Source organism: Myxocyprinus asiaticus, chromosome 24, assembly GCF_019703515.2.
Source record: "Myxocyprinus asiaticus isolate MX2 ecotype Aquarium Trade chromosome 24, UBuf_Myxa_2, whole genome shotgun sequence".
Classification (NCBI taxonomy): domain Eukaryota; kingdom Metazoa; phylum Chordata; class Actinopteri; order Cypriniformes; family Catostomidae; genus Myxocyprinus; species Myxocyprinus asiaticus.
In genome coordinates, this window is record NC_059367.1 from 15,801,562 (window position 1) to 15,813,696 (window position 12,135).

A 12,135-nucleotide genomic window follows, 5' to 3' on the forward strand; every position below is an offset into this window, starting at 1 on the left:
GGAAGGAACTGGAGGAGGAGCTGGCAGAGCCACAGGAGGATTGGGTTTTTGAGACACAGGTAGTGGAGCGCGTGGTGGAATGGGCTGAGCCGTAGGTGGGGGAGATCCAGGGATTGAGGGCGGAGCAGTAGGAGACACAGAGGGCGGAGCCAAGGAAGGGTCGACGAAGGCAGGCAGAGCTTGGAGAGGCTCGACGAAGGCAGGCAGAGCCGTGGAAGACTCTGGGGGCGGAGCCGTGGAAGGCTCGAGGGGCGAAGCCATGGAAGGCGGAGGCGTGGAAGGCTCGAGGGGCGGAGCCATGGGAGGCGGAGCCAGGGAAGGCTCGAGGGGCGAAGCCATGGAAGGCAGAGTTATGGGAGGATTGAGGGACGAGGCCGTGGAAGGCTCGGGGCTAAGTGTCCGTGGGAGGCTCGGGGATAAGAGCCGTGGAAGGCTGGGAAGCAATGCAACCTCCGTGAACGTTACCGCTGACTGTGGCGGTGAATCGACTACCGGAGCTTGGAGAGGATGAGCCCCCAACCCCCCCCCCCCCCCAAAAAAAATTTATTTAGGGGAATTGTATGGAAAGGAGTTACCTTGGAGACAGGGGCCGTGGAAGGCTGGAGGATGTCCACTGTGGGAGGAGATTCAAAGTCCTCATCCTCCACACCCACGGTGAAGGGTGAGCCACAGAGCTGCAGAGCCACCTCCACGTAGTCGGAGATCATCCAGGGAGGACCCGACAGAGGCATCAGCTCCTTAAATGCACTATTCAGGCCAGCCCTGAAGGAACTCACCAGAGCGTGGTGGTATTAGTGCACCAAATTAGCGAGATGGAGAAACTCACGCACATGATCCTTAACTGGATGGTCTCCTTGTTCGAGGAGGAGGATTGCTACTGCAGGCGGTAGATCCATTTAGTTCGGTCAGTTCTTCTGTAACGTTGGGTTAGTGGAGAGGAAGAGAGGAGACGCAGAAGTAATCTTTCAGACTTTTAATTGTAGACGCAGGAGTGGAACATCGATCATACATGGAAAACACGCTGGAGTGGAACAAACGCTGGAGTAGAACAAACTAGAATGCTAAACATCACTAAACCAACTAAACACTTTAACTACACAACGTAACAATACAAGAACTGACAAGGAATGAATAAAACTGGAGGGTATTTATACACATGTGCTGATGAGGAAATGGAGGACAGGTGAGGAGGATTGGGAACAGATGGCAGTGATGAGGGCAGTGCATTATGGGAAGTATAGTCCAGGGGAAACTAAGGATGATACAAAAACCATATCAAAATAAGAGTCCACAGAACAGAACGTTGAATAACTGTGACAAATACCAGGTGGAAACAGGGCCGTTGTGTTACAGCACATTTCGCTTTGTTGCGTTACATTGCGTTGTTACGTTGCGTTACATTATGTTGTTACTACAATGTTATGTCTTACCTTATGTTATTATATTCCATTGCGCTCTCTCTCCACACTGCTGTGCTATCTCTGAGCACACAACATTAGAGTGTCAAAATGCACTAACCTGAGAGGAGCAGTGCAGACAACAATGTGCTCACTCTCTACATACACATGTATTCCCATATGCAAGGCTGTTCAGCAGAGTCTGAAATTGCTACTGCTGGAGTCAGAGTCCACCATATCTGATTAAGTCCTGATCAGACAGATGAAGGAATCTTTGTTTTTGTCTTATCCTTCTACTGACAGATATATGGGATGTGTGCGCATTTCATTTTGATCTGTAGAAGACACTTGAGTTGTAATTGGAATAATTAACATAAACTCCATACAGACACCATCTCATTCTGCAGAGAGACCAGAGACTGTTTACACCTCCGACAAGCCTTCTGCCAACATTTATAGTATATTCTATCCATTATAATGGAGCTGGATGCAGTACCCATTTGTAATGCACTGTAGGATTCAATTGTTTTTTTTGGCCTGAAATCTGTCCAGTAAAGCCCTAGAGGGGAGTGCTGACAAAATTGAGAAAGACAAATACGTCCCTGATAAAAGTGTAGCTTGGGCAATAAATTACATAAATCAATTTTCAAAGGCTATTTTGTATCCACTCAAGACATCAGGCATCAAAGTGGCTCTGAACCTTAAAGAAGTGCAGTTTCACTTTCCATTGTTGGGGTCCCAACAGAAAACTAAATTTCACTTTACAAATAAGATGCTTTTTGAAAGATAAGGCCAGCATATAGCCCGGCCCACTGGGATGGTAACAAGTACATCCTTTTTCCCATGTGTGACTTTGAAGTCAAGACAAAGGAGATTGGCTTATTGAGGGGTCGATCACACAATGATTGATAAGAAATGGGTGTGCACAGCTGTGGCGGCAGACCTCTGGAGAACTGGGGTGTTTTCTCAGTTTTCTTGTCTGAGGAGTTTTTTTTAACTATTAATGATTTCTGTATTCTTTGTGTGTTTACTGGAAGGCAGGCCCACAATGAATCATAATTTGAAAACCTGTCATTTTACACATCTCCAGCCTCTTGTGTGTTTGTGTTTATTAACTATTTTGGCAAATTTGATAATGCTTTCAGCTACCAATAATAGTGTAGTACTCTCAGGTCTATTTAGCACATTTTTACTACATTTAAAACCATTCAAGAGAATGCCACAGATTTGCCCCTGAAAAAAAGTGCATAAAACAAAGTCAATAAATTCCATCTGGAACTTTATTAATATCAGTGTTTCCATTAATTTCCTCCTTGTTATGTTTTCAGAAGGTAATTTTAACTTTACTTGTACCTCTGTAATATATGGCAACATTTACATCATTCCAAATATAAGCATATTGTTTGTTACTTAGCGTTAAAGAGTTTTTCATGTACTTTGAGGCCATAATGTTGGTACTAAATCACTAAACCAGTCTTTTGCATGTTTTTTTTTTTTTTTACATTTAAGGGTGGCCATTGAGGAGACCTACTCGAAATCCATGAGTAAACTGGCCAAAATTGCTAGCAATGGAAGCCCTCTTGGGTGAGTAATATTAATTTTAAGATCAGAGATTCAAAATTATACAGGACTGGTTTACTGTGGGTAATAGACTTACAGTGTCTTCAGTGCCATGTAAAGTAATAAGCTGTATAAAGCTCCTAGATCACATCTCATTTTACATAACTCATGTGTTTTGAAATTTTTTGTCAACCGAAACTTCTTGGAAAGATGTTTTTTACAAAGTTTCGTCGGAAGACTGATCCAAAACTAAAATTAAAGATGGCAATACTGTGAATAAGGTCCATTGTGCTGTCAAGGAGTCAGGACTTGCATGCTTGTATTTGTGTTTGTGTAGACGTGCATGTGGCTGTGTGAAAATGTGTAGCTATGGTTAGCCCTTTCCTCTGCTCTCATCATCTCACTTCCTGTGTGCACCAGCATGTGCTAGTTGTCACAATAACAATCGTGCACTGCTTTAACACCGTGAAAACAGAATTTGTGATAGTGCAAAGTTTGTTTGCATTGGCCACTACCCCAATGGCTCAGATTTGTTAACATTTTTAAAGGTGCAGTATGTAAGATTCAGAAACCCTTGTTATTAATGACACCTGTGGCCGTTAAGTGAACTGCAGCCAGATACCTGTTGCTCCTGCTCGCGCTCATGCACACACTCCATAGGAACGCGAGCATCAGCCAAAACAATGATGTAATGTACAAAAAGATGACGTGATTCACCGGCATCATGCTGACAGATGAGATAGCATAATTAAAATTACACAGGTATGATTGTTTTACTACAAATTTTGAGACTGTATATTATATTTGACTCTCCAGTGCTGGAACAGGGCTAAAACAAAATGTGGATATAGGTCTGGTTATGCAAGACTGTAGTTTGAAGTAATCACTTTTCTTTGCATGATACATTGACTGCATTTATACAATAGCCTATGTTGGCGTTAGCTAGCTAGCCAGCTTTATCAATAGCTGTTAGCTAAATTTGGTGGATGATGACAGTAGCTGTTTATAAAATAGACTGTACATTATAAATATGTTGACACAATTCAGTATTGATGTGATTCCATCACAACTGTAATTTTGATATATCGATGCGCTATTGTTTTATAATAATAGAATGAATATATTTTCTGTATAACCAAGTTACGTTACACTAATTAATGGGTCTTTTTGCATTATCTTGAACATTGTCTAGCATTCATTTCATGTGTTATTGTAGTTTAGCTAAAATGACACAGATCAATCCTTATGGCACTATATTTCACATGCTTTGCAGTTATGTAAGCTTACCTGTCCAATAAGAAGAACGCCAATTCAGGGTCGGTTTTGATCCCCAAAACCAAACGAAGTTCCCTCCAGGAATCAAATGCCCTGCCAGTGTTCACTCTAGTTTTTGCTCGACCATGATCATGTTCCTGCTTAGTCAGACAGGATTCAGTAGATAATTTTTTTTTTTTTTTCGTTTTTTTGGCTTACTTAGGGGTTTGTGTAGGAGTCAGTGTTGTGCTGGGAGCCAGACGTTTGCTGGATTCCATCTCTAAGATAACATTACCTAATGTTGCAGACTGTCTGTTGACGTGGAAGAGAAGCTATTACTGAGGCAAGGCTCTCAGGAGCGTGCATAAACATCACATCCTTTGGATTTTCCTGGTAAAAGCGACCCACTCCCTTCGCATGAAAATCAGTCTACAGGCTTTAATAGGCAACCTAGGAAGTCCGGGAAGGGCTCATTTTTTAAGTTGCATTACAAGCCATTCACACATTGGCCAAAGAAAGGCGAATATTACATGGAAATTGTTTCATATTGCACCTTTAAGGAGTACTAGTACAAAGCTAATAAAACATCACTTCCAATTAATTACTTTATGCTATTTATTTGCCCATCCAGTTTATAAAACAACTTTTATTAAACCTGAAGCGTGTAATTTCTGCACCACTAGCGTCACCAAACAGAATGATAAAAATTGTGATTGTTTTCAAGCAGGTTTCCCGAACACTCCTCTGTCTTCCATTGCTTGGACAAACAGGTAGTCCGCCCCTAACCCATGCCAATGGTTGAGCCAGTGTTGCTGTTTCAGGCTGGTTGGGAAGCTCAAACAAACAGAGCAATGTTTTGAAAATGCCACAGAGGCCAGTGTTCTAACATTTTAGGGAAATCAACCTACTAATGACATTTACTGAGCACTTTGTTAGGAACACTATGGTCCTAATAAAGTGCCCGATGTGGTCTTCTGCTTTTGTAGCCCATCCGCCTCAAGGTTTGATGTGTTGTGCATTCTGAGATGCTATTCTGCTCACTACAATTGTACAAAGTGTTTATCTGAGTTACCATAGCCTTTCTGTCAGCTCGAACCAGTCTGGCCATTCTCCTTTGACCTCTCTCATCAACAAGGTGTTTCAGTCTGCAGAACTGCTGCTCACTGGATGTTTTTTGTTTTTGGCACCATTCTGAGTAAATTCTAGAGACTGTTGTGCATGAAAATCCCAGGACATCAGCAGTTACAGAAATACTCCAACAAGCCTGGAGTAAACCACCAACTATCATGCCATGGTCGAAATCACTGAGATCACATTTTTCCCCATTCTGACGGTTGATGTGAAGATTAACTGAAGCTCCTGACCAGTATATGCTGATTTTATGCATTGCACTGCTGCCTCATGATTGTCTGATTATATTATCGCATGAATAAATAGGTGTACAGGTTTTCCTAATAAAGTGCTCAGTGAGTGTATAGTTGCCATTTGCCACATACAACATATTAACATTTTAAAAAAGTTACACACTTTTCCAGGAGTACAATGGCAAGATTCGTCGGGCTCAAATTGTGAAAGAGTGGTTCAGGGAGCATGAGGAATCATTTTCACACATGAATTGGCCACCACAGACTCCTGACCTTAACCCCATTGAAAGTCTTTGGGATGTGCTGGAGAAGACTTTACGGAGTGGTTCGACTCTCCCGTCATCAGTACAAGATCTCGGCCAAAAATGAGTGCAACTCTGGACGGAAATAAATGTTGTGATGTTGCATAAGGTTGTCGAAACAATGCCACGACGAATGCATGCCATAATCGAAGCTAAAGGCGGTCCAACAAAATATTAGAGTATGCTACTTTTTATTTGACCATGCAGTGTATGTAGGCCCTGTTCTGAAGGGAAACTGCGACGATAACTTCCAAAGACAAGGAAGCTTGTTGTTGTTAGTCTAATACTGCTGTGCTGTAATACATTTGAGCGGCTTACACACTCCATACTTCAGCATCTAACCACCTGCTCTTGTCCCCAGCACATTTGCCCCCATGTGGGAAGTGTTTCGCGTGTCCTCTGATAAACTGGCCCTCTGCCACCTGGAGCTCATGAAGAAGATGAATGACCTCATCCGTGACATCAACAAGTACAGCGAGGAGCAGGTCAAAATTCACCGTAAGGTAATTAAAGGACTTCCGGCAGGATCCAGGGTGGTCTGGTATAGTGCCTGCCTGTACATATAATCTCTGTGTTTGTCTTTGATTGCCTTTGATTAACTGGCTGTTGTTATAAACAAACATATTGGGCTCTAAAAACTTTACATATTGCATGTACAGTATGGTATATTTGACATTTGAATAGAATAAAAGTCTGAGATCACTAGTTAACTTTCTTGTATTTTTAAAATTTTCTTCATTACAAATTATTTTTTATCAGAACAGTATGAGTTAAAAGTTTAAAAATGTACATGCATTTGAGTACATGATCAGTTGCTTAGATTTGATTAGTAACCGTAAATATTTCTTACAGATTTTACATTATAACGACTTGAAGAATTTTGTTTATTTCTATGTTTATTATTTTGAATCCCAGATTTTCAGTGTGACTTTTTGACCCCACTGTATTTTTGACACATGACAATGTTGTGCCTTATATAGACGAAGGAGGAGGTGATTGGGACTCTGGAAGCAGTGCAATCTCTTCAGGTGCAGAATGCCCACCTACAGAAATCCAGAGAAGGCTACCACAGCAAGTGTGTAGAGCTTGAGAGACTACGCAAAGAGGGAGCGCCTCAGAAAGAGCTGGAAAAGGTTTGTGTGTGTGTGACTGTGTCCTAAACAAGTGTGACACAAAAAGACAAACACGACAAAGCAAAAAAGCAAAACTGCTGTGCAACTGAGTCACAAACGACTGAATAGTGTTTTGATGAGTTATTTCTGTTTGCTCATTTTCTCATATTCGCAACACACTGCACAGGTGAAGAGTGTAAAACTAAGACTACATACCTTGTACTTTCATGACTTCCAGACGGCATCCTTTCTGTGGTGTTCTTTCTTTCTATACTTTTGAAAGGTAAAGCACTCAAGTGTGCAAGAGACTCACATGGTGTGAAAAGGAGAAGAAATTAAGCTGGTGGCTTTCTTGCATCACCCTGAAGTTTTTGTTACCTTGAAAATATATTTTTTTCTGTTGCTCTTTTTTAGGCTGAGCTGAAATCTAAGAAGGCGGCTGAGTCTTTTGCAGTGTCAATAGAGAAGTTTAACCGTGCTGGAGGAGACTTTGAACAGAAGATGAATGAATCGGCACAGGTTAGGGATCTGAAAGATCATCTGAGAGTTGAGGTCACTGTGAACTTTTTTCCAGCCTTTTATAGAGGGCAATAGTGCAGACCACAGTTGCATGTGTGAAATATCTTTTAAGGCAATAATAATTTGGGTGAGCCAACAAGTTCACAGAATGTGGGTTTCAACAAGCTCGATAAGCAATGTAAAGTTACCATGGCTACAAGGATCATTAAAGGAGTCTGACAAAATGATTATATGCCTGTGGTCTATTTTTTGCCTGGTGAAGAAGCTAGCAAACCTGCACTCATGAATAATTTGAGACAGAAGAAAGGATGGATCAGTAATATTTATGTTCTGATGTCACTGAGAGCAGCTGAATCTTTAAATCATTGAGGCTGACCACTATTAAATGCTAGTGTTGATCTTTTAAGTTAAACTCAAAGAGCTAAATTCACTACTGAAAGTGAACACACCACTTATTTAGCATTTTTTTTGTCCACTTACCTGTATATTTTAGTTTAAATTTCTTTTGCCAAAACAGTCATATTCCAATACTTAATTACCGTTTTCCACCCTCTCTGTGACCATTATGATAAATTGGCTGTTTTTGCTACTGTACTTTAAGCTGAAGTTTGTAACTTTTTCTGTGTTAAAATACTTTCTTTTATCCCAGCTTAATATGCAGAGGCAAGTGTAAGTAAGCCATTTGTAGGTTAATTGTCTTGAAAACTGTAAATACTGTGTCTCGGTGGCGCTATAAAAATTCCTCTGTTTGTTTTCAGAGACCCGTCCATACAGACACAATAACATTGATTCAACCAATGGTGTGAGGTGGGGGCGGGACTGTCTGTGCGCTTGTGGCGCAGAAATTACACACTTTAGCTTAAAAACTTTAGTATTTAAATATGTAATCTGTTACAAAAATGTGTACAAATCTGTTATTATTGTGAAAATATACTGCCACTTGGCACTGTAGGTCTTAGTCAAGAAGGTCTAATAATAACTGTAATTTTTGCAGATTATTTTCTATAAATGGTCTGGGTGGCTACTGAGTCTGCATAGTACATTTAACTCTTTTATTTCAAAAGGAAAATCTTTTTTCCCTTATATATCCCCTTTAAAACCAACATAGCAATATTTATTCTGAAATGGAAGTTTTTTGAGTTTTCTACTGTAAGTCAGTAGCTTGTCTTTGTGTTTTCAGAAATTTCAGGATATTGAGGAGGCTCATTTACGACAGATGAAACTACTGATCAAAGGATATTCCCACTCCATTGAAGACACACACGTACAGGTTGGGCAGGTATGACTCCATGCAGACTCAAACTGATCACTTTTAAGATTTCAATTATTTCCACAGACACTTGTTTTCTGTTTGCGTTGTGTAATTGTTATGAAATGTGTGTGTGTGTGTGTGTGTGTGTGTGTGTGTGTGTGTGTGTGTGTGTGTGTCCAGCTACACTACCCCTTTGTCTCAGAGCTGTTCCAGTAGGTTTAGTCTTGTTTAGCTTTGCATGATAAAATCTTGTTTCTGTTCCTGCTGTAGGTCCATGAGGAATTCAAGCAGAACGTGGAGAACACTGGCATTGAGAACCTTATTAAGAAGTTTACAGAGCAGAAGGGAACGGGGAAAGACCGACCAGGTAAGCCACCGACAGATAAAACACTGTCATTCCAAATAAAATGTTATTGATGACTTTTGTGTTCTGTTTCTTGCATGTAAGATACATTTGAAAGAAATAATGTTTTAAAGTGATGTATTAGAAATCATTCTTCAGCATAATACAAGACTTTACACTGATCAGCCGCAACATTAAAACCACTGACAGGTGAAGGGAATAACATTGATTATCTCGTTTCAATGGCACCTGCCAAGGGGTGAGATATATTAGGCAGCAAGTGAACAGTCAGTGCTTGAATTTCATGTGTTGGAAGCAGAAAAAATGGGCAAACGTAAGGACTTGAGCGACTTTGACAAGGGCCAAATTGTGATGGCTATACGACTGGGTTAGAGCATCTCCAAAACGTCCGGTCTTGTGGGGTGTTCCCGGTGTGCAGTGGTTAGTACCTACCAAAAGTGGCCCAAGGAAGGACAACCGGTGAACCGGCAACAGGGTCATGGGCGCCCAAGTCTCACTGATGCACGTTGGGAGCAAAGGCTAGCCCGTCTGGTCCGATCCCACAGAAGAGCTGCTGTAGCACAAATTGCTGAAAAACTTAATGCTGGCTATGATAGAAAAGTGTCAGAACACACAGTGCATCGCAGCTTGCTGCGACCAGTCAGAGTGCCCATGCAGACCCCTGTCCACGGCCGAAAGCACCTACAATGGGCACGAGAGCGTCAGAACTGGAAATGGAAGAAGGTGGCCTGGACTGATGAATCACGTTTTCTTTTAGATCATGTGGACAGCCGGGTGTGTGTGCGTCATTTACCTGGGGAAGAGATGGCAGCAGGATGCACTATGGGAAGAAGGCAGGCTGGTGAAAGCAGTGTGATGCTCTGGACAATGTTCTGCTGGGAAACCTTGGGTCCTGGCATTCATGTGGATGTTACTTTGACACGTACCACCTACCTGAAGATTGTTGCAGACCACGTACACCCCTTCATGGCAATGGTATTTTCTGATGGCAGTGGCCTCTTTCAGCAGGATAATGCACCCTGCCACACTGCAAAAGTTGTTCAGGAACATGACAAATAGTTAAAGGTGTTGACTTGACCTCTGAATTCCCCAGATCTCAATTCATTGAGCACCTATGGGATGTGCTGGACCAACAAGTCCGATCCATAGAGGCTCTACCTTGCAACTTACAGGACTTAAAGGATCTGCTGCTAACATCTTGGTGCCAGATACCACAGGACACCTTCAGAGGTCTTGTGGAGTCTATGCCTCGACGGGTAAGAGCTGTTTTGGCGGCACGAGGGGGACCCACGCGATATTATGCAGGTGGTTTTAATGTTGTGGCTGATCGGTGTATATCTTGCAAGATATTGAAACTTTTGTGCTCAACTTTAGACTTGCCCTAAAACTGGTGTGTGTGTGTTCGTTTATGTGTGTGTAAAAGGTCAAGTCGGGTTTGAGGAGTATCTTTCCTCACTGGTACCTGAGAACAGTAAAAAGAGTCGTACCAAAGCCTTCAGGATCCCCGGACTGGGAAAGAGAGACAAGGAACCTGACTCAACGTTAGTCATATAAACATATATAGAAAAACAATGCATTTTAATGTTATAGATAGTTCAATACAAGTTTTCATGCATTATGTTTTGTCTTCTAGTGATTCAGCTGTCGCAGATGCTCTTGTAAGTTCTGAAACTACACATACACAATTTCTGTATTGATTGCACACACAGAACATTTGAATGTATGTGTGTGTGCTCGTACATGCAGTTACTGGTCTTGTATCATCAGCTGTTTTCGATTAAACTATTGTGACCCTTAGAGCATTTTAAAAAGCACACCTCAAACCAGTTGTACTAACAAACAAGCATGTATGCTTACCTTCAACTAAATGGGGATATACAATAGACTACTATTGTTTTTATATAAAACAATTAAAAATACTACCCACTAGCCCAAATCAGCACCCTTTCCGAACCCACACCTTAACAATACCTCTTAAAGAAAACGTTTGCATTTTTTAGTATACAAAAATCTTTTTTTTATTATTATAAAATAATAATTGTATTAGATTATTATGTTAAAAACATTATACAATTTTTGTCCCCAAAATAGAGCTAACACACACAGACCCCAAAAAACTGTTTGAATGCAGTCTCATACACTCACTGAGCACTTTATTAGAAACACCTGTACATAATTTATGTGATTTATCTAATCAGCCAATCATGTGGCAGCAGTGCAATGCATAAAATCAGGCAGATACGGGTCAGGAGCTTTAGTTAATGTTCACATCAACCATCAGAATGGGGAAAAAACACATCAAACCTTGAGGCGGATGGGCTACAACAGCAGAAGACCACATGTAGTGTTCCTAATGAAGTGCTCAGTGAGTGTATGAGTATTTGGAAAACTAAAAATTCCATTGCAACAGACATCTGTATGTGTTTGTATATATAAAAGAGTGACGTGTTTGACAGGATCTGGTTTCTTCATTAAGTTATATTTAAGCCTGTCGTCACTCAGGGTGTTTAATGAGTGTCTTATAGTCTACTGGCTGTCAGTGATCCTTTGTAAACACATGTGTAAAGGGACCCCCCCCACACACACACACACTGTGCTGTTCTGTCAGATGTCCTCTGACTTTCACAAGCATTAGCTTTGTTTTTATCTGAGCCATGGCAACAGCTAGCAAATTTATTACTGAAAGACACATCAGATCCATATTACAGATCCCTAAAGATTCATCACTCTGCCAACTGGTGTTCAGTGTTTTTAAATGTTGCACTTCTTATTGTGAGTTTGCTTTGTCTGTTTGTGTCTGTGTAGAACTCATCCCTCGAAGTGGATGACGAGGGCTTTGTGATACGTGCTGACATCAACCAGAATGATATCCTTCAGTATAAACCATCCGGTGTAGATGCACTCAGAGTGTTTGTGTATGTACTACAGTTCATGTGTGTGGTAATCTTTGCAGCACTATAGTGAATACTTTGGTAACCCTTCTTTTCCCACTCTTAAACAAAGAGAGGAGA

The 12,135-nt window shown here is 41.1% G+C and overlaps 1 protein-coding gene across 5 annotated transcripts in view; it reads left to right on the forward strand.

Moving 5' to 3' along the window:
• The window catches only part of LOC127414486 (F-BAR domain only protein 1-like), a 74,626-nt gene that overhangs the window by 42,825 nt on the left and 19,666 nt on the right, over nt 1-12,135 (forward strand). For 3 of the 5 annotated variants that reach the window (XM_051652528.1, XM_051652530.1, XM_051652529.1), the window contains 9 exons: nt 2,907-2,981; nt 6,239-6,380; nt 6,858-7,010; nt 7,404-7,508; nt 8,689-8,787; nt 9,031-9,127; nt 10,548-10,665; nt 10,758-10,782; nt 11,930-11,990. In XM_051652528.1, coding sequence (XP_051508488.1) covers nt 2,907-2,981; nt 6,239-6,380; nt 6,858-7,010; nt 7,404-7,508; nt 8,689-8,787; nt 9,031-9,127; nt 10,548-10,665; nt 10,758-10,782; nt 11,930-11,990 — 875 coding nt within the window. The remainder of the gene's footprint in view (nt 1-2,906; nt 2,982-6,238; nt 6,381-6,857; nt 7,011-7,403; nt 7,509-8,688; nt 8,788-9,030; nt 9,128-10,547; nt 10,666-10,757; nt 10,783-11,929; nt 11,991-12,135) is intronic. The other 2 variants (XM_051652532.1, XM_051652531.1) reach the window with 2 other exon arrangements.